Raw genomic sequence first — 23,461 nt, 5'->3', positions numbered from 1 at the left:
TGTGGAAGGGAAGATTGGTTTGAAAACGGTCAGGTTTCATCTATACTGCTGTTGTACTCATTCTCTAAAGTGCCTTGATATATATATATGTGTGTATCCAAGCTTAACAAACTTATTGCTTATGATGTAAACATGATTATGGTCAAGGACAAGAAGACAAGAAACGGGGTAAAAGGAATGGTGGAGACTGAAGCTGGACTGCTCCCAAGAAGTAAGGATGAAGTAGAACAGTGGGGATATAGGGAACACTTATGTGACTGTATATGTCTTGTGGCAAAAGCCTCCAACAGCTGAAAGAAAAGATTCCTCATGCATACACTTGGCACACAGAACACCTCACACCTTCTCTGGAATTGAAGCCAGACGTGGAAGTGACGTGGAAGGAAACAAGGCACTGAGCCAAAGCAGGATTTGTACCTCACTTGCACATGGGTGTCCTCTGGGAGAGTTCTAACCTCAGTGTGTGCACCTCCCTTAGCTAGGCTACATCAATACCCAAATCACAACATGGGGAAGAAAGTTCACAGCAGATGAACTGTCAGACAAAAATTACAAGACACAAACTAAACTCAGATCCTTGGGAAACACTAAACAAACGCCAGGAAATGTGGATCTCCTCTTTCTCAAAAGAGTTTAACAATAATAATGTTTAGCTCTTTTAGAATTATGAGGGGAGTTGCATTTTTGGAACAGGAACAGAAAGCATTTTAAAAAGAAAAGAGATACGTGATAAAGAACCCACTGAAAACAAAAATGCGCTCATTATAAAAATGACTATGCAATCTTGGTATGGTGGTTCGCACCTGCAGTCCAAGCACTCGGAATGTTAAGTCAAAGGGGAAGAGAATTTGAAATGAACCTAGGCTACAAAGCAAAACTATTTTAAAAAAAACTAACATCACCAAACCTAAGCTATAAGATAAAATTCATGTTAATAAATTGAATTCTTTAAAATACAGAGATATGTTTCTTTTTTACATTTTTTATTAATTTTTATTGAGCTCTACATTTTTCTCTGCTCCCCTCCCTGCCTCTCCCCTCCCTTTCAACTCTGCCCCAAAGTCTGCATGCTCCCAATTTACTCAGGAGATCTTGTCTTTTTCTACTTTCTACTTCCCATGTAGATTAGATCTATGCATGTCTCTCTTAGGGTCCTCACTGTTGTCTAAGTTCTCTGGGATTGTGATTTGTGATCTGGTTTTCTTTGCTTTATGTTTAAAAACCACTTATGAGTGAGTACATGTGATAATTGTCTTTCTGTATCTGGGTTACCTCACTCAAAATAATGTTCTCTACCTCCATCCATTTTCCTTCAAAATTCAAGATGTTATTTTTTTTCTGCTGTGTAGTACTCAATTGCGTAAATGTACCACATTTTCCTTATCCATTCTTCAGTTGAGGGGCATTTAGGTTGTTTCTAAGTTCTGGCTATGACAAACAATGATGCTATGAAAATAGTTGAGCACATGTCTTTGTGGCACGATTGAGTATCCTTTGGATATATACCCAAAAGTGGTATTACTGGGTCTTGAGGAAGGTTCTTTCCTAATTTTCTGAGAAATCACCACACTGACATCCAAAGGGGTTGTACCAGTTTGCATTCCCACCAGCAACGCAGAAGTGTTCCCTTTACCCCACATCCTCTCCAGCATAAGTTGTCATCAGTGTTTTTGATCTTGGCCATTCTTACAGGTGTGAGATGGAATCTCAGAGTTGTTTTGATTTGCATTTCTCTGATGACTAAGGATGTTGACCATTTTCTTAAGTGTTTTTCAGCCGTTTTAGATTTCTTTGTTGAGAGTTCTCTGTTTAGATTTGTACTCTATTTTTTTTATTGTATTATGTGTTCTTTCGATGACCAATTTCTTGAGTTCTTTGTACATTCTGGAGATCAGACCTCTGTCTGATGTGGGGTTAGTGAAGCTCTTTTCCCATTCTGTAGGCCTTCACTTTGTCTTGTTGACCATATCCTTTGCTTTACAGAAACTTTTAAGTTTCAGGAGGTCCCATTTATTAATTGTTTCTCTCAGTCTGTGATGCTGGGGTTATACTTAGGAAGTGGTCTCCTGGCCAATGCATTCAAGTGTAGTTCCCACTTCCTCTTTTATAAGGTTCGGTGTGGCTGGCTTTATGTTGAGGTCTTTGAAACATTTGGACTAGAGTTTTGTGCAGGGTGATAGATATAGGTCTATTTTCATTCTTCTACATGTTGATATCCAGTTATGCCAGCACCATTTGTTAAATATGCTTTCCTTTTTTTCAACTTGTTATTGTTTACTTCTTTGCCAAAAATCAGGTGTTTGAAGGTGTGTGGATTAATATCTGGGTCTTCGATTCAGTTCCATTGATCCTCCTGTCTGTTCTTATGCCACTACCAGGCTGTTTTCAGTACTGTAGCTCTGTAGTAGAGTTTGAAGTCAGGGATTGTGATGCCTCCAGAAGTTCTTTTATTATACAGAATTGTTTTCAGTATCCTGGGTTTTTTTGCTTTTCCATATGAAACTGAGTACCGTTCTTTCGAGATCTATGAAGAATATTGCTGGGATTTTGATGGGCATTTTGCATTGAATCTGTAGATTGCTTTTGGTAAGATTGGCTATATTAATTCTACCTATCCAAGAGCATGGGAGATCTTTCCACTTTCTGGTGCCTTCTTCAATTGAGAGCTGAAATCAAAAAAATAAAAAAAAAAACAATATAAAAATCAGTGAAACAAAAAGTTGGTTTTTCGAGAAAATCAACAAAATAGACAAAGCTTTATGCAAACTAACAAAAAGGCAGAAAGAGAGAATATCCAAATTAACAAAATTAGAAATGAAAAGGGGGACAAAACAACAGACACAGAGGAAATACAGAAGATCATCAGGTCATATTTCGAAAATCTGTACTCTACAAAATTGGAAAACTTATAGGAAATGGACAACTTTCTGGATAAATATCACTTACCAAAATTAAATCAAGACCAGATAAGCAAATTAAACAGACCTATAACTGCTGAAGAAATAGAAACAGTCATCAAAAGTTTCCCAAGCAAAAAAAGTTCAACCGGATGGCTTCAGCTCAGAATTTTACAAGATTTTCAATGAAGAACTAATACCAGTACTCCTCAAATTATTTCACACAATAGAAACAGAAGTAACATTGCCAAACTCTTTTTATGAGGCTACAATTATCCTGATTCCCAAACCACAGAAAGATATTACTAAGAAAGAGAATCACAGACCAATCTCACTCATGAACATTGACGCAAAAATACTAGATAAAATACTGGCAAGTCAAATCCAAGAACACATCAGAACCATCATCCACCATGATCAAGTTGGCTTTATCCCAGAGATGCAGGCATGGTTTAACATACAAAAATCTGTCAAAGTAATCCACCATATAAACAAACTGAAAAATAAAAATCACATGATCATCTCATTAGATGCCGAAAAAAACTTTCGACCAAATACAACATCCCTTCATGATGAAGGTCTTGGAGAAAGCAGGGATACAAGGAACATACCTAAACATAATAAAGGCAATATACAGCAAGCCAACAGCCAATATCAAACTAAATGGAGAGAAACTCCCAGAGATCCCACTGAAATCAGGAACAAGAGTAGGTTGTCCACTCTCTCCATATCTATTCAATATAGCCAGATCAATAAGACAACAAATGAAGATCAAGGGGATACAAATAGGAAAAGAACGAATCAAACTCTCACTATTTGCTGATGATATGATATTTTACATAAGCGACCCCAAAAATTCTACCAAGAACCTTCTACAACTCATAAACATTTTCAGTAATGGAGTGAGATTATCTGTTTCTTGTCACTTATATTAGACATAAGATGAGAATAGCTCTCTTCCTTACTATGCCTTTCTGAGTGAAAATTTGAGGAAATGAAAGCAGGCTCATTTTTTAAATAAATTGCAGAATGAATTTATGTTTTTATTGTTGTTTGTTTTTCTTTTCTTTTGATAGAATCCAGGTGCTTGCTAGGCAAGTGCTCTATTATTGAGCCATACCCAGAACTCCCATGTCCTCTTTGCTAAATGATATTACAAATCTGAAGTCTTTGAGATACAACTTTTGAAAATCTAGTTTAAATTTATAAATACTTGAAATTGAGTTAATAGCACTAGGATTCTGAAAAATATCTATTCATCCTTTTCTGAGAATGAACAGTTTTATACCTACTAAAGTAGAAAAGTACACAGAATAACATTTCTCTCTTCCTTTTTTAAACAGCAAAACTTGGAGAGCAATCTCACCAATCTCATTAAGAGGAACACAGAACTGGAGACCCTTTTGGCTAAACTCATCCAAACCTGTCAACATGTTGAAGTGAGTATCCACCCTCTACCCCCATATTTCAGGTGACAAGTGCCAGCTTAAACTTCTTCTGTCTACTCAATTCTATTTATTTATTTATTTATTTATTTATTTATTTATTTATTTATTTATTATGTATACAATATTCTGTCTGTGTGTATGCCTGCAGGCCAGAAGAGGGCACCAGAGCTCATTACAGATGGTTGTGAGCCACCATGTGGTTTGCTGGGAATTGAACCCAGGACCTTTGGAAGAGCAAGCAATGCTCTGAACCACTGAGCCATCTCTCCAGCCCCCTGTCCACTCAATTCTGCACTTTAAAGGAGAAATCTTTCTTGGGACTGGAGAGATGGCTCAATCTTTTTCTTGGGTTGTCAAGACAGTGCTTCTGGGTGTAACAATACTGACTGTCCTGCAACTTGCTTTGTAGACCAGGCAGGCCTCAAACTCACAGAGATCCACTTGCCTCTGCCCCCTGAGTGCTAGGATTAAAGGTATGCACCACCACCCAGCTCCATAGGGTGTCTTATAGTCTCATAACTCCAGCTCCAGGGATCTGACACCCTCTTTTGTTATCCACAGGCCCCCGCATACATGCACACCCGCATACTAACAGACACAAAAAACCCACTCAGAATAGTACTAAAATAAATGTTTTAAAAAGAAAAATCTTTCTTAATATTTAATATTTTACAGATGCCAAACATATACAGAAGACGAAATTGGAAAAAGCTAGAAGTTTGGAGACTTTTTACACATCCAGGGCTGCTGAATCCCCCTCATTTTATAGCTCCTTCTTGATTGAGTATTACATACCATTTCTATTATTGTAGATTTTGATTACCCTTACAAAGAACACCCCTGGAAAGTACAATTTAGAAGGTGTTTTGTAAGTTTACTAGGGCTGCTATAACAAAACACCATATTCTTAATTATCATAAAACAATATAAGTTTATTGTCTCATATTTCCGGATGGTAGACGTCTGAATTGCAGATGTCAGCAGTACTGTTCTCCTATTTAAAGGCTCTAGGGAAGGTCCTTCTTGCTCCTTCCCATCTTCTCCAGCTGCAGCACTCCCCTCTATACCTCAATTGTCACATGCTATTCTCTCTACGCATCTCAGAGACTGTGCTCAAATTTCCTTTCGTAATCGAGCCACTGTGTTAGGACCCATCTTACTCTTTCATGGCATTGGCACACACAGTATTTGCAAACAAGGTCTCATTCCACATTTAATTTTACATAGTTTCTCCCACTACAGGTCTACACTACATTCTACATAGCTTTCATATAAGTGTTGTGAAAACCCACTATTGCAACACTAACAAAACCTGTAGTGATTCTACAATGCATAAGGAGAAATTGAAAGTCAGTGGCTCAGCCCATCTTTGCCCATGCCCTAACTCATACGCCCAAATGAAAGTTTTCAAGCTATCTGCTCTTTAACCTAACAAGGCTCTCTGGTCAACTGCCACCTGATATCTGCATGCCCATGTTCTTCTTACCTGTCTTCCAGTCACAAGTTGAGGGTTACTCTAATAATGAATATTTATCTTGATTTCTATACCAGAGTTGTATCTCTTTGCTCTAAGTAACAATATTTTCAATAGTTCATCTCCCCCTAATATCCATGTTTAGAGAGACAATGTATTTATTTTTTCTCAAACTCATGAAAGTATATTTATATATTTATAAATACATATTCATATCTATATATGTATATAACAATAATAATCAAGGTAAACAGAGGCTATCAACTTGAGAGCTAGGGGGCATGAAAGAGTTGGAGGAAGAGAACCTGGAAGGGGCAAGAGAAAGGAGAGGGGGAGGCAAACAATGTAATTCTCTTTCAATTAAAATATATTTGTAAAAAACATGAAAGAATCTAGCATTTTGACTATGTATTAGACATCATTTCCACTACAGAATCAGAAGTACTAAACATCAGAAATATAGGAACATTAAAAAAGAGAAAAACCCATCAAAGAAAATTACTCTTACTAGAATATAGTTAGTAGAATTATGAGAGGAATTTTTAAACTTGAATGTGTAAAAATTTACTATTTTAACAACTTTCCCACTATTCAGCAACATCCAATAAATTTTTAATATTGTACACCTACTCACCACCACATTCAGAAAATTCCCATCATCCTAAATGCATTTGCCTTTTAAAACATTGTGCCAAGTGAAATAAGTCAAACATAAAAAGATAAAGTCTGTATGATTTTAATACTTGAAGTACTTGGAACAGAAAATTGAGAAGTTACCATAGAACCTAGCAGAGATTGGGATGGGGAGAAATAGAGAAAAGTTTACTGCTCTCAAAATAATGATGTTTTGTAGTCATATTTATCTTCTAAATAGGTAATTATAATGCATGACCTTATGTGCCCAGAATTGTGAAAGTAGATTCACAATATAGTAGAAAGAATAATAAAGATCATAGCATATTGGATGTCTGCAGATTCAGATAAAAGCACAACTGAAGAACAGCACAGCAGCCAATTAGGTACTGATTTCATAGAATGTACTATTTTTTTTTTAAATTCAAAGAGCCATGTTTCTCAACAGACCAGCAACAATTCAACTATAACTTTAAATCAATGATGGAATACAGTTAATCTCTTAGCTTTTGTTTTTATTCCTACTGGCACATAAAATGTAACTTAGACATTTGCTGTATCCTAGATTGGTGACTGAGTTTTAGGGAGGCGCACTCTTTTTAAATTAATATAATATCATCATAAAACAAAAACTAACACATTGGAGTTGGACAAGACAAACAAACAGAAGGAAAGAAGCCCAAGAGATAACACAGAAATCAAAGACCCACTCATTCATACACTCAGGAATCCCATAGGAAACACTAAACTGGAATCTATAACACACACACACAAACACGACTTGGTGCAGACCTGTGCAGGCCCTGTGCAGGCTGCCTCAGTCTCTGAGTTCATAAGAGCTTTGATCCTATTGATTTAGCGAGCTTTGTTTCTTGGTGTCCTTCATGCCTTCCAGCTCTCTTACACTCTTTCTGCCTCCTCTTCTGTGGGAGGTTCTCTGAGCTTTGAGGAGAGGGACTTGACAGAGCCATTACATTGAGGGCCAAGTGTTCTAAGGTCTCGCACTCAGTACATGTTATCTGGCTGTGGATTTCTGTATTTGTTCCCATCTGAGGTGGAACAAAGGTGGAAGCTTCTTTGATAATGGCCAAACAAGGCACTGATCTGAGTGTAGCAGAATGTCATTGAGAGTAATTTTTTGCTACATTTTTTATAATAGTAATATTTGATTTTACTGTAGGTCCCTATCTATTCTCTGGTTCTTGGTCACACAAGCAATATTGTGTATGGGCTCTATCTCATGGAGCGGGTCTTAAATCAAGTCAGTTATTGGTTGATTATTCTTACCATCTTTGTGCTCCCATTGTCCTAGCATATTTTACAGTCAGGACACCATTGTAGAACAAAGGGGTTGTGACTGGGCTGGTGCTTACGTTTTTCTTTTGGTAGCATGTAGAGTACTTTCCTGTACCAAAGACACTAGAATATAGGAGTGAAGGTTCTATGTAGGCACTAGCTTGCCTTCTCCATGTTCATTGACTTGTGTAGGTATTCTCTTCAGCATTAATTTGTGAAAGAAACCTTACAGTCTTGGCCTGGGTTGTTTGGGGATGCCCATGGGATTTCATTGGTGAAAAACTTAATTAGATGTAACCTAATCATGGTACTGGAAGCTTCACTTGGTGATAAGAGATAGCCATTGAAGACTCTGTCTTCCCCATTATTTGGCAATTTGATGTAGATTGCATATATATATATATATGTATGTATGTATTCTAGGAAGCTTCTACTGTATTAATTAGGTTTCCATACTGCCTCACAAATGTCCCTTGAGTTTAGCTGTTTCACTCAGTATTCCCTCCCTCAGAACATAGGAAGAAAGAATTGGGGACTGAAGAAATGACCTAGGTATTAAAGTGTTTATTCAACTTACAACCATGAGGACCTGAGTTCGATCCCTAGAACCTAAGTTAGTAAAACAAATTGTCAGTCAGGGTGGTGCCAAGGACGTGGAGGCAGGTAGATCCTTGGGGTTCACTGAGTTGCGAGATTAGTCAGTGAGAGACCCTATTCCCCCTAAAAAAGTATATGATGAGATGGTGTCTGCGGAATGACAACAGGTTGTCCTTTGCTCCCACGTGCACACATGTGAACCAGTACATGTGGATGAACACAGAGAGAGAGGAGGAGGCAGACATGGAAGGAGGGAGGAAGGGAGGAAGCAAGGGAAAGAGAGAGGAATACAGAGAAAAGATAGAGACAGAGACAGACGCAGAGAGAGAGGCAGAAAAACAGAGACAGAGAGAAAGATACAATTTGCCTGAAAACTTATAGTTTTCAGTGGAGTCAGGACCTGAGCTTATCCTATAGGTTTCAGAAGGACGGTCTTAAAAGTATTCAAGGAATTGGGAATGTGATCTAATTCTCTGCCATTCAATAGTGTTTGTGATGGTATATTCGTCAGTACAATAAAGCTAAGTTTTCAGATACTCCCAGCCTAAAAGCATCTCTGCTATGCATGCAAACACTGGAGATTTGGTATAATGCTTTATGATTGGAAGTTTAAAATTGCTTACTGGGAAGCAACAGCATTGACAAAGTTTCCAAGCTCCTAATTTGCTATATGTTTCTGTAATGTGTTCAGGGGTAGGAATGGGATGTTTTCCCTCCCTGAACCCTCCGTTCTAATGCTCATCATTTTGGTGCTGGAAAGCATGGTATAAAGGAATGTTATAGAACAGAGCAACATGGATGTTGAAAGGAAATAGCTCCAGGGTTCATGCCACAGATCCCTTCCTTTAATCAATAAATTATCTTCTTTTCTGTCTTTTATGCCATTAGTTGCAGCTTAGAGTGTGAAGGAAACAGCATCAACAATAGCAGGTTGCAGAACCTTGACCTTTCTAGCCCACTGAAATTGCATTTGTTTGTGCCTTATTGATTAAGTAACATGGGAAATAATAGTGAAGAAGCATAATGTTTTTCATTATTTCAGAGCAAAGTGAACATGTATAACTGGATGAACAAAATAGAATGATCCATGTGCTATATTTTATTTTTATGATGTCAGGGCATTTGATGTTTAGGATAATAAGAAAGACTTATTTCTCTTTAGTAAAAAAAATCACCTTGCTTTATGGTAAATCTTATAAATGCTTTATGGGTTGGGTGATTATTTCATTCAATTTCTGCTAGTTATTTCTTAAAACATTAATGTCTGGTTTCCATTATGGCTGGTAATAATTTCAGAACAAATGCCTTGTTCTTAATGCAATGTTAGTTTGACTTGAATTTACAAAATGGTATTCATTGTAGCATGATGCAAAATTATACTCCATTATGTTCAGTAAGTTCAGATGAGAGATAAGTTCAATAAATTGATCATCAGGCCATGTATTTCAAGGGATCAGATATTATTTTAGTTGAGATACTAATTGTTAAGAGAAAACTATTACTGAATTACTTGTGGTCAACTTACAAATAGACACACATGCCATTAGAAGTGATTCTTTAAAAATAATTTAAGAGTATTTCTTTCTCTGCTGCTTTGTAAGTCCTTTGGAGTGAAAATAAATGCTTGTTGTTGATTAAATTTGCAAACGAAGAAATGTATTCTAAATAAAAATTAGATAATTTTTTATGGATAGAACAATGGTAATAGCAATACTTATTATTATATTTATCCTAATTATTAAAATTCTCAAAGGGTATATTTTAAATATGTAACTCCAAGTTTTCCTGTAATAATTGATTGAATACATATCTGAATAATTAATGAAGAGCTGTCAGGGTCATAAAATCATAAAATCCCTCTTGAACATAAGAGGATATCATAGCCTGGTATGTATAAGTGAAAGTGGGAAGTCGTAAAGAAAAAGAATAACAGAATGACATGCCAAAATTAGATGCAAAATGAGATTCGTGGTCCACAAGAAAATGTGTCCTTAACATTTCAGTTAAATAAGTTGCATGTTATCTATTTCCTCTAATATCAGTCTCTGCAGAATAGTAAATCCTAATCCATAAAAATTAGGAAGTCCACAGTTTGAAGGATCAAGTGACCCTGGCAAGGACTGACTTCACAGAATATTCACTGATTTGCTAAATTTGGGATAATTTTTTTTTTTTTTTACTGTGACTCTCTGTTCGGAGACTATCAAGCTCTTTCACAGGTATTTCTGGTCTGGAGTCTGGTTCTTTAATTTGGTCAAGGATCTATTTTATTCATATTTTCAATTTGAACGGAGCACCTACGATGTGTGGCACACTGTGTTAGGTGCCAAGGGACCTTTCTCATCAGGGACTCATTGCCTTCACTAAGACTGAAGAGCACCAACAACACAATATGCTTACCAAAAGAGAGGCAGGGATTATGTCCTTCAAAAATTCAGAGAAGGGAGAAATTAGTTCCTGCTGGCCACTGGGAAAGAAGATCTGAGCCTGACTTAAGGAAAGGTACTGCTGATGAGGAGTGCAAGCATACTCTGAAATTGTGTGTGTGTGTGTGTGTGTGTGTGTGTGTGTGTGTGTGTGTGTGTTATCATAGAAAACTGGAAGACATGCATGAAGGAAAGATAGGTTGGGAACAGCTTTGGAGAGATGGGAGTTGGGAAGCATTTAATTTGGCATCTGAGTTTGAAATTGGCTCTTGAAAGTTCAAAGACAATTCATAAGACATGTAGATTGTGTTCGCTTCACACTCAAAAACTGGTAACCCTCACTCATTTCAGGAATTGGTATTTGTAGCTATTTGGAAAATAATATATTTATCTTCCTGCAAAATAATCACTCATCCATGTGAAAAGACCACAGTATTAATGGGACTCCAGAAAAGTAGTGGAATGTGTTGGGCACCAGCAAGCTATTCTTTCAAATCAGTTCAGTGGAAAAGAATTTCCTGCTTCACAACCTAGATTTCTAGACTATACTTCTTCCTTTTCCTCTTCCTGAAGTTGTCCTTGTATCAGAGTCTGAGCTTTCTTGGGGAAAACAACATTCCCATGCTAGCTGGGGCTAAGAACTCTCAGCACGGAGGTGACTCTACATTGTTGTGAATTCAATCAATGAATTCCTTCTCAGGTTTTAGAAGGAAATGTTGCATCCTCATGAGCCCACCCCCATCCTGGGGGTTCCCTTCTGCTTTTCTTTAAAAAATATAAGCCCTTGAATTTCTGCCCCCCCCCCACTGTTTTCACAACCTGTGGGCAAACAAATGAGGGAAAATAAGTGAAATGGCCTTGTGACTGTGTAACTAGAGAAGAAAGCGCATCAAGGCAGGTAGAGACATTGAGAGAGCAACCTTAGAGGGACTCCGGCAAATGTTTGTGTTAAGCTGATGTCTAGGGCTCTCTAAACGATAGGCTTTAACTGTTCTGCTTTGTTTCTTCCAGGAGAGGATTCCAGTAAAAGCTCCCTCAGGTCAAGATTGGAGTTACTGTTATCTAGAGCATAAAATAAGCTTATGAGAAGTGACCAAAATTTGGGTCAGGAACTGAAGGTGAACACACACACACACACACACACACACACACACACACACACAACCATCATTGAGGACTCTCAGGCAGTAGGATGGATTGTTTACAGCCAGCCTGGGCAACATAGTAAAATGCTGACTGAAAAAAAAATGGAGGGAAAATTAATTTAAATTTTAAAAGAAGGACTAGCTTCAGAACTTACTTTTTTGTAGGTTAAATATAGATTGCAGCTCTCATTACCACATTCTCCTACTGATTGTCATTAAAAAATCAGAAAACCTATTTTATTGCTTAAGAAAATACATGGAGTCATTACTCTTATTTTTGTAGCAAATATAACACATTGTAAAAGACCACTTGGGGGAATTGTTGGTGACAGTGACTATCAATCTATCCTGAGATAGGAATGGAGAACAAGTAGAAAATTGTGACCAATTGCCATTGTTTGGGGAAGATAGAGGCCCAACTGACTGTCTTTGTCCAAGGTCTAATCCAGCAGCTTGTCAGTGTGCTAGTCTTGGCTCTTGATTAATCTTGCCTTGTTTCTAATTTCCTTAAATTTTTAAACTATTTGTGTGTGTGTGCCTGTGTGTATGTATGTGTGTAAGTGAGTGTGTGTGTTTGTACAAATGTGTGGGTATGTATCTCTTATAGGGCTATCAGAGAACAATTTGTGGCAATTGGTTCTCTCTTCACCATGTGGATTCCAAGGACGGACCTCAGGTCCTCGGGTGCAGCAGCAAGCTCCCTTACCAGACAAGTCATCTCTCTGGCCTGAAATCACTTTTCAAATTCTCTGTGGCTCTTTTATTTTTCTCCCTTAGTTTTTCCTTCTCTTTTAATGATATTTATTTCTTTAACTGGCCTTCTGTGGCTTCCAGTATTGGCATATGGAACAGTAGACTTTTTGTGAGTGAATTAAGCATTTTTAACTAGATTTCTGCTCCAGTAGTGGGCTGTATGAGTTAAGAGGAATGATGGGGATGGGTTATCTTGAAAGAATGATGGACATTTTTGCTTCAGTTCATTGTGCCATTTTCTATTGTGAACGCATTCTCTCTTGGTGGAGAAATTGGCAGTTGCTTCATCCAGAACATTGGACAAAGGCCAACATCAAAATACATATATACACACATAAAAACACATACATGGACACAGAAATATATACAGAAAGACACACACACACACACACACCTGCCTTTTAAGTCTCATGGACATGTTTGTGATCTGGATGAAGTATATTCTGCTGTGGGCAACTTGAGTATCTAAAGTTGTATTCAAATTTTAGTTCATTGCTACTTGCAGAGAAGACTCAGGTTCCCACTCCATTTGGCACCTTGTAAAGATGTTGTCAGGGATTATTTAGTTAAATTCTGGGTCTTATTAAACCAGACCAGCAAACTCCCATTCATGCAAATAGCTCTAAAAAGGTGACAAGGTGATGGGACAATTGTTAGCATTCAGAAACGATTGTGGCCACTGCTATAGTGAAATAATTTTTCAGCTTCAGGTCTTAGGTTTCCTGTGACACAAATGCAAAAGACCTAATTGTCTACTGTATTAAATCTCATCATTTCAGATCAACTCTATCTGAAATGTCTTGGGTACATTATGTACATTATTATATGTAGTTTCTGCCACCAGGCTCACTACAATTAAAAAGTTATGAAGAAAACCTGTTTTTCTTGGTGTGAATTAAAGTGATTGCTTGTAAAAATATTATCCAGCACATACCTGTACTCAATGCTTTTGGGGTAAAAAAAATATTCATAAGAGTCATTGGATCATTTTACTTTCTTAAAATTCGTGAGGAATAGGGAGAAGATACCAGTAAAACTCTTCTGGCATACTAGAATTAGAAAATATTTTTATGACTGAATAAAGACAAGCCTATATTGATAATGTTTTTATAACATTCCCAAGTTTAATCTTTCTATCATTAAAAACAACATCTAAAACGTTTATCATCTATTAGTCCTTCTAATTTGAGAACAATAAAGTTTTGTGTTAAGTATTCTGAATTCTACCACATGACTCAGAGTGGTGTTTGACCTTGATAAACTGAATGTGGAATAATAGGCCTCAACTAGAGCTCAGTGGCTGAGCAATAATAGGAAGGAAGGAAGGAAGGAAGGAAGGAAGGAAGGAAGGAAGGAAGGAAGGAAGGAAGGAAGAAGTGTGAGTTTTGTATTGCATCCTAATGAGGTCTCTCTACACCAAAAGGGAATTCTTTATAGTATCTTTAAACTATTTTGCATGCAATCTCATTTTCTTGACAAAGTAACCTATTTGAGTAGCTAGAGCAGTATAGATTTTTCTGGCATGACATAAAGAATAATAGGGATAAGGAGGCATGACAGATACCTCTGTTGGTAAAATGCTTGACATACAAGCATGAAGACCCAAGCTTGATCTCTAGCGCCCACACAAAAGCAACGCATAACAGTGCACATCTATAATCTCAGTGTCATGTGGGGCTCAGTGTAAATAGAGACAAGCAGATCCTTGGAGGTTGCCAGCTAGATAATCTAGCTGAGTCAGTGAGCTTCATGATCAGCGAGAGGACATGTCACCAAAAAAGAAAATTAAAAAAGAAGAAGGTGAAGGAGAACATATGGAAGGGTGCCTGACATTGACTTGTGGTCTTCACAGGTATGCTCACACACATGTATATACAAATGTATACATGCAAAACACACAAGGCTAGTATGAAAGTTTGTGTACACTTTAAAATGGTAATTACAGTTAGCTGTAACTCAGCTTTCACATAAGGTGAGCTTAGCTTAATGGATTCAGATGAGCAGGTCCAAGATGAAAGAAGATGACCATGATGAGCAGGTAGAAGCTTAGCTTCCCCATGGCTTGCTCCTGTTCAGTCCATTGACAAATAAGCATGATCACAATAAACAATAATCATTGAGTAACTTAGCCAACTTCTTTTTTTAATATTTATTTATTTATTTGTTATGTATACAATATTCTGTCTGTGTGTATGTCTGCAGGCCAGAAGAGGGCACCAGACCCCATTACAGATGGTTGTGAGCCACCATGTGGTTGCCGGGAATTGAACTCAGGACCTTTGGAAGAGCAGGCAATGCTCTTAACCACTGAACCATCTCTCCAGCCCCTTAGCCAACTTCTTTTACTTCTATATTTAATATGTGCTTTAACTTATTTCCCTCTATTAATCAGTACCAACATGTCTTCTATATGACAATCAAGCCAAAATTATCCTTCTGTGTAAAAATAATTATACATTATGAGAAACACAGGGCATGTCATCTTGTACCCTCATTCTACTGGCTTCTCTTTTCAATTGCCAAATGTAGGAAAAACTGAAGCGCTTTATTCTCATTTTGAAAGTCCACATGAAAGTATTTGAGGCACGTGTATAATATTCTCACGAACAAGAGTGCCACTGTAGCACTGCTTATTCTTGTTTCAAAGAGAAATCTGAGTTGTGAAATTCAGCTATTTAAATGACTTGATGCTGCCACTGAGTGCAAAGAGCTCCCAGGGAGGAAGGACTCGCAAAAGATCTATAACCAAGTGTGGCAAGTTCTAAGCCTGGGCATGTATGGTAGAACTTCCACGCTGCTTTAAAAGCTATTTTACTAGAAATAATATCGAGTTCCTGTCTAAAAGGTGATATAACTCTCATGAAGGCATAATTCTCTTAGTAGGCAAGGTATTATTAGGCCTTCATAATGTCCTTCTGTCTATTTTCAAAGAATTGGGAAGACATTGCGCCTTCATGAGTGTTGCTATCAGAAGAATATTACTGTATAAAGTTATTGAATCTCCATAAGCAAGTATATATTAAGGAATAGGGGAAGCAAAAGTAATGGGATTTATATATATGTACTCTAAAAACAATTATGGCCACTTGACAAGATCTTACACTCGCTTTCTAATATAATTATCTCAATAGCCTTTTCATGTAAACATTATTATATTGGCCGTAGGTATGTGGCTTGAAGCCATACAGAGCAAAACAAAACAAATATCAACTAATAGAGAATGAGTTAAACCAGTCGTGGTGGTGCACACCTGCAATTTCACACTCACAAGAAAGAAGCTGGAGAACCATGACTTTGAAGCCATCCTGGGCTATATTGTTAGTTTCAGGCCAGGTTTGTCAACAGAACAAAGTGAGGCAGAGAGAAGAATCTGAACGAGAATGCGTATGAAGTTCACTTCAACCATGAAATGTAACTGGAGTAGTAATTGAACTATCCAAGTGGAGATATGATAAAAACAGTGATTAGAATGACAGATCCCTGGGAAAATTCTCACTAAATTATGTCCATAAGACCTTCACAAAGGTGCAACAAGTACACAAACACAGCTGCCGTGCCAGTAGAATCAAAGAGCCATCAGTTCTGAAGTATTCTTAAATCTTTGGTCATTAGCCATTGTTGTGGTTACCCCAACTTCTTTGAGATGACAAATTTGCTTCCTCTAAAGAGTTTTTCATTCTCAAAAGGAAGTTTAACACATGTGTACAAAACAAAGACCTACATAATACCATAGAGTTAGTATTTTATGCTATAAAAGCATTTGTATGTCAATAATGTGTAGCATTTAAGAAATGACACTTTACAGAAATTTGAAAAATTTGCTTTCAGATTCCAATTGATAACGTAATGTATTTAAATCTGTGATTTTAAGCTGGATGTCAAAGCAATGCTGAAATGCTCCCGAGACCTTGGCTTTCACTTTACAGTATCTCTAACTTTAATTTATGAGACTTACAGAAAGCTGCTTAAAGTTTGGGAAAAATGAACTTTTTAAATGTCTCATTTCATCATTCTAAAAATTTGAATTGATCATAAAGTAAACTGAAGATGAAATTTATAAATGCAGTTTAAAATGTTCCAGGATTTTGTTGTTAAATTATGAGCAATGATTGTCTGGGGTGAGCATTGCCTGGAAGTAAGGATTGAGGGTGTTTTGTCAGATTATGAAAATGTCTTATATCTTGGTTGTGTTGATCATGAAAATCTGCTTAGGTATCCCTTAAAATATGTGTATTTCTTTGTATGAGAATATTTACTTCATTTTTAAAAGAATTACCTTACTTAGCTGATCTCTACATGGAATTGATTGTTTAATGAAGTTGAGTCTGGCCAGCTTGAGTTAATCAAACACTGACTTAAGGACTCCCTGTGAGTGATTGTTCTTGGTTTTATAAATTGTATTAGATTTATAAGTAGATAATGAGATTTATTTAAAAGCTTAAGAAAATCTATATAGTTAATGACTTGTGTAGATGCATTCCTTGTATAAAAGTTCCCATGGTCTTGTAAGTCCATGTGTAGGCCTTTCCTACTTGGCAGGATTCCTTGGGAAGTATGCCAGGCTTCCTAGGATGCCTAGCAAATGGTATAATATCTGCCAATGACTCTTGGTGCACTAATAGCATTTTCCAAGGCATCACCTGCATCCTTCTGTCTGCCCTCCAGCATTAGCTCATTTGCATAAATCTGCATGCCAGATAAATTGTCACTCTAAAGAGCAGAAAAGGGCCTTTCTTAAAAACATTATACTCATTGTACTCCACCATGGCAGATTTTAGTAGCTTTTGGGTGATAAGCATGCCTGCCAGACCCTTACCCAAACTGAGGGATATGGCACAGGACAAGGACAGCAGGATGGAGTTAACGAAGCAAAGAAATGGGAGGCAGATGTCCATCTGGGGCATTCTGGAACCATGAAGAGAGCTCACAGAGAGTCTTCAACCCCTCACTGCAAGCCTGTACCTTTCCTTTTGATTCACTAAATCAACAATTCTCAACCTATGAGTCTCAACCCTTTCACAGGGGTCACCGAAGACCATTTGAAAATACAGATATTTATTTATATTACAATTCACAACAGTAGCAAAATTACAGTTATGAAGTAACTAATGAAACTAATTTTATGGTTGGGGGTCATGACGACATAAGGAACTGTATTAAAGGTAGTAGCATTTGGAAGGTTGAGAACCACTGCTCTAGATAATCTCACAAACCTCCCTAGGTTCTAAAATCAAGTCAATAAGGTTTGCTTCTGATATCATCATGGGTATGCTGGCAACATATCCTTCATTTAGGGAGAAACAAAAGCAGCTTAGTTTTGTTTTGCTTCCATTCCTTTGCTGCTAAGACTGTTGCAAGGATCTCTTGAAACCACTAGCTTCGATTTCCTTGCAGTCTGGAAGTTGGTTGCATAACAGGCTTAATTCCTTGGCAAAATCAAAATATGTCCTGAACAAAGGTGCAGTGGTTCTCAGCTTCTAAATAGGGTTTGCATGGGGGGAAGTATGGGATTGTTGGTTTTGGTGCAAATTAGTTCTTCTTTCTTTTAGTATATTATACGAAACAATGATGCCAAAGAGATGCCATCCTAAAGGAAGATGGATTCTGTGTGGTTTTTTTTAATGCACTTTCCATTACTATGACCTATTGTGTGTAATAGAGTGGGTTCAGGTAGACAGTAGCACAGACACTCCTGTAAAAGAGGAGGCATGTAAATGCTAGCCTGGAATCAACCTCTGCCTACTGAAGCAAAGAATCACTTTAATGTTCGCAGAATCAAATGATTTTTCCCTTCTGCTTTTCATGAAATGGCCTTAAAGAATTCCTCTTGTTTGTGGTTTCAAAAAAAATTAAAACTATGCCAGTGAAGCCTGCCTTTAAGGATTCTATTAAACAATAAGAAGGCTTTGTTCTTAGCTATAAAATTAAAGCAAGCAGTGTTTCCACTACCTGGCAGGATGCCTTCCCCAGCCCCTACCCAACCTTGATCCTCAAACACTTAACAAAGCCTGCTGTTTCCCAGGTAGGAAGGTGAGATGGCAACATCTGCCAGGCTTGTATATAGAAATATAACTGACCTTTCAGATGATGGATGGGGTTGAACAACTGGGTGAAAAGGAAAGGAAGACATAGATAGATAGATAGATAGATAGATAGATAGATAGATAGATAGATAGATAGATAGATAGATAGATAGATAGATAGATTCAGACAGACAGGCAGATAAATGATAGACAGGCAGGCAGGCAGGTAGACAGACAGACAGGCAGACAGATTTTGAGACTGAGATTTCTTCAAGTGCTGCTCCTTAACTCAAATCTTTTTTTTAAACAGTTGTAGTGCATATCTTCAGCCTTCAGAATGATTGCTTTAGAAAGTCAATATTAATTTTACAGTGGGTGGGAGTGATGGAAGCAAAGAGTCTTTAAATCAGAAAACACATACATATACATACATGAATACATGTTACACAAACAAACAAACACACAATGTTTTAGTTTGGCCGTTACCCAAATTTTGACAAATTGGTATAAGTGAAACACAAATACTCATATTTGGGTTGTGGCCTTGAAGTAGGGAACGGCTATGGTCAATACAGAAAGCACTGCCAGACAGAATCTGTATTTAGTTCTAAGACACTGGACCCACAGAACAAATAGGGTGAATGTGGTGCCAACTCCTTCTAGCCTCCTGTAGAGCTGATCATATGAAACCATTGTAACAAAATTTATCTTCTAGAGCTAGCCTTAGGAAGAATGTAGAGGGTCAAGCAGCAGTGGCACATGCCTTAAATCTTAGCACTTGGGAGGCAGAGGCAGGCAGATATCTGTCAGCTAGAGGCCAGCCTTGCCTACAGGACAGCCAGGGCTGTTATTCAGAGAAACCTTGTCTTAAAAAAAATCAGAAGAATAGGAGGAGGAGTGTATGGCACCTATGATGTCAGTGCCTTGTGAATGTGGGATTTACTGAACCTGCCTCCCTTAATGTGGGGTTGTCTTGGCCTCTTCCAGAGAATTCCAGAGGAGAGTGAATCCCTCATCTGTGCTTAGAAGCCTTTGACTTGTTCCTGATAGGACCTGTTAGATAAATCCTTTAGCTACAGTGATTCTCAGAGTTGCCTGTTGTTTTGAATCCCGAGTTGCCCGGAGTGAGCTTGGGTAGGCACACTTGGATGTCTTCATACTTTTCCTTGTCCACTTCCCCACTTCCCACGGATATTTCTTATCAAATATCTGTTCTTCCATTCCAATCTTATATCATTTTTCAGGAACAGCAAAATTATAGACTGCATCTAAAATGGAATGATACAGCATGAGTCCTTTTCCTGTTTGTGATCATAACTCACATATCCAATTTCTACAACCCATCTTCTATTTTGTTGTATTTATATCAATATGGATACCAGAGCTTGGGCAGCAAAGATATTCAGTAATCAGGCTCTGTGCTTTGCCCATATTCTGAAGGAGCAACAGCCAGACAAGGGGATTCATAGATAGCACTTATGGCTACTTCATAAAGATAGAACTGTGTTTACCTTTTTTCCAGTTGTACTTCCAAGTTCAAGTTTTATCAGTCATGTAATCAAGTCTGTTTCAGTCCCTGGAAAGAATGCCAAAGAGCTAGTTCTCATTCCGAAGACCTTTACGGAGAAGCAGATGACAGCTCCACTTAACTAACACAAGCTTGACTAGAGAGTCATCTCTGTATTTCTCCATCATATCACAATACAGGAATCATGGTACAAACTGGAAAGAATGCCGCTTACCAAAAGGACAAACGCAAGTGCAAGAATGTGAGACAGCAGACCAGAAGTTTCCTCTTTCCATTAGAAATAGCTTCCTTGTTCTGAATTACGTTGCTTCTATCTTTCCTTTGACTCAACAAGCATTTGTGAGTTATTTTCACCTTCAAAAAAGCTGATTTTTACTAAATACACATGCTGAAGATTACTTAACAGAACGTTACTACTTTTCAGAAATTTTATGAAAAAGATTTGATAGAGTTGCACATGCTAGTTTACTGGGGTTTTTTCCCCTTTATTTGGTGTACCCAGCCCAAACGGAAGGGTGTAGAACATTTGTTTTATAAAGAGTGTAATTAATAAGCTAAAGGAAGGAAGGAAGGAAGGAGATGATTGTTTTTGAATGAATTATGAGCAACACCTTCCATTCTGTTGCTTCATTTTGGAACTGCTTTCCACAAAGTTGCCATTAAACAACCCCGAATGTCTGTGCCACTGGTGCCAAGAATATGAGACTGAAGGCTGCAGTCATCTGAATGTATCCTAGGAAGTAGAGCACAGGAGGGTCAATGTTTGTTATAAATGTAACAGAAGTCCTCAGGCCACAGTGGGGAAAGTGTAAGCCAGGCACCAGTGGATTGTTACTTCAAAATGGAAACTTAGTAAATCAGTAATTGCAATCTCTTCATGACTAGAAGGAAGACAGGGAGATTTTACTGAGTATCTACTATCTCCCAGATTGTCCACAGATGGTCTAATTAATTTAACTATGCAGAAAAGAAATACTCTTAGAGAAATTCATGCATCTTAACACTTTTTTGCTCTATTCTCTATGCTGAAGGATGGCAAAGTATGATCCTAGGATCAGATCTTACTTGTCATCTTCTCTTGGTAGATAAAGTGGGTTTTTTTGGGCATACAGCCACACCTATGTGGTTACACATTGTCTAGGACTGCTTTCAAAACTACAATAAGAATTGATTAGATGCAAAAGGGTCCATATGGTTCATAAAGCTAAAATATTTACTTTTCTACTGCTCTGCAAACAATATTTCCCAACTGCTGCTCTACGCCATGGGAGAATCTCCTCAGCCCATCCTCTCTCCAAACTCAGTTGCATAGGAGACAATGTTTATGACATCCAATTGGAATTTCAAAGTAACTCCAAATTCTAGAATTAGTCACCATGATAACATGGCTTCCTGAGTTATTGAGCTGATGAAAGATGCAGATGTATTGATTAATGCTACAATTTTTTTTAGCTAGACAGAGTAGGATGACTTGTCCAAATATCTATGATTTTCCTTTCGTTTTGTTTTCCCCTAAGTTCAGCAAGCTTATTTTTATATATATAACACAGGGAAAGAAAATGAAATTTTATGTTCTAAGAAACAATGTAGTAGTGTCTTAGAATTATTTTGATTTGCATTTCCCTGATGGCTAAGGATGTTGAACATTTCCTTAAATGTTCATTTGAGATTCTTCTGTTGAGATTTCTCTGTTTAGTTCTGTACCCCATTTTTTAATTGGGTTATTTGGGATTTCGATGTCTAATTTCTTGAGTTCTTTATACATTTTGGAAATCAAACCTTTGTCTGATGTGGAGTTGGTGAAGATCTTTTCCCATTCATTAGGCTGCCTTTTTATCTTATTGACTGCGTCCTTTCCTTTACAGAAGTTTCTCAGTTTCAGGAGGTCCCATTCATTTATTGTTGCTCTCAGTGTCTGTGCTACTGGTATTATATTTAGGAAGTGGTTTCCTGTGCCCATGCATTGAAGGCTACATCCCACTTTCTCTTCTATCAGGTTCAGTATGGTCGGATTTATATTGAGGTCTTTGATCCATTTGAACTTGAGTTTTGTGCATGGGGATAGGTATGGATCTATTTTCACTCTTCTACATGTTGATATTCAGTTATGCCAGCACCACTTGTTGAAGATGCTTTCTTTTACCTAGACAGAATAGGATGATTGGTCCTAGTATCTATCATTTTTCATTCTAGATAGGCATTGAAGATAAACAGAGCTTAGAAACAACATGGAGAGTGAATATGAACATAAGATTACTATGTATGAAGCAAGTTTCAATGGTTTTTTTGTGTACTAACTCACTAGCTCTTCTCAGCACACCCGAGGGACTGTTGTGAGGACTGTCCTGTACCCTGCGGTATGTTTAACAGTATTGCATTTGCTCTGGGAGGTAAGAATATGTGTTTTCTTTATGGAGACAGGTAACCTCAAAAGTGGGTAGTTGACACAGACAACCAGGAATGTACAGCTAGTGACTCACTTCAACATGACATTGCTGTCTCAGAAAAACATCTCCAGGTCCAGAGCTCTGACGTGTCTCTTTTAGCCTTTGGTCTTCATAAAGAATTTTACCATATTTGAAGATTTGGCTTCACTGAAAAATTAGCATCAGCATCAACAATTTGAATGGACATGTTCTGTTATACTACTCTTGGGAATAAAACTCCCTTGTGTAAAGTTTCAAAGTTTTAGGCATCAGCAGTGGCATTTTTGCTGGGCAGTTTTATTGCCTTGTTACATTTGTATTTTGTTTATAGGAATTTTATTGCTCTACTCACTGTAGTGTGTTACCATTTTAATGACATCTTATGGCCTTGTTTATCCAACATTTGAGTTTCATAATCTTAGAAACCTCAAGTAAGGATTTACTGTGAGCATCCTGAGAACCATTTTTAAATCCATAGGAAGCACATAACAAACCCAATCTGGATATTTCAAATAAGGGTGATTGATCTCCTGTGGTCCAAAAGATTTTTCACCATGGTGCTCTGATAATTTATATCCACAGTATCACTACTGTTACTTCCCACAAAAATCACTTCAGGAAGGGATTCTCTGTTTTAATCATGAAAAGCTATTATTGGAATTGAAAAAAGTTCTAGCCAAAAAAAAATTGTAATTATTAAGCTCTAGAGTATATCTTAGTGATCGAAGGCTTGCTTAGCACATTCATGGCTCTGAATTCCATTCCCAGCATAACCAAAACTTAAAAACTAAATGAACACATTGAACATTAAAACT

The 23,461-nt window shown here is 37.4% G+C and overlaps 1 protein-coding gene across 1 annotated transcript in view; it reads left to right on the top strand.

The window, feature by feature from the left end:
- Positions 1-23,461, top strand: part of Mid1 (midline 1) — a 164,950-nt gene that overhangs the window by 88,923 nt on the left and 52,566 nt on the right. The window contains exon 3 of the mRNA XM_005358703.2: positions 4,241-4,336. Within this exon, the coding sequence (XP_005358760.1) occupies positions 4,241-4,336 (96 nt within the window). The remainder of the gene's footprint in view (positions 1-4,240; positions 4,337-23,461) is intronic.

This window comes from Microtus ochrogaster, chromosome X, assembly GCF_000317375.1.
Source record: "Microtus ochrogaster isolate Prairie Vole_2 chromosome X, MicOch1.0, whole genome shotgun sequence".
Classification (NCBI taxonomy): domain Eukaryota; kingdom Metazoa; phylum Chordata; class Mammalia; order Rodentia; family Cricetidae; genus Microtus; species Microtus ochrogaster.
This window is presented reverse-complemented; position numbering and strand designations above follow the sequence as displayed.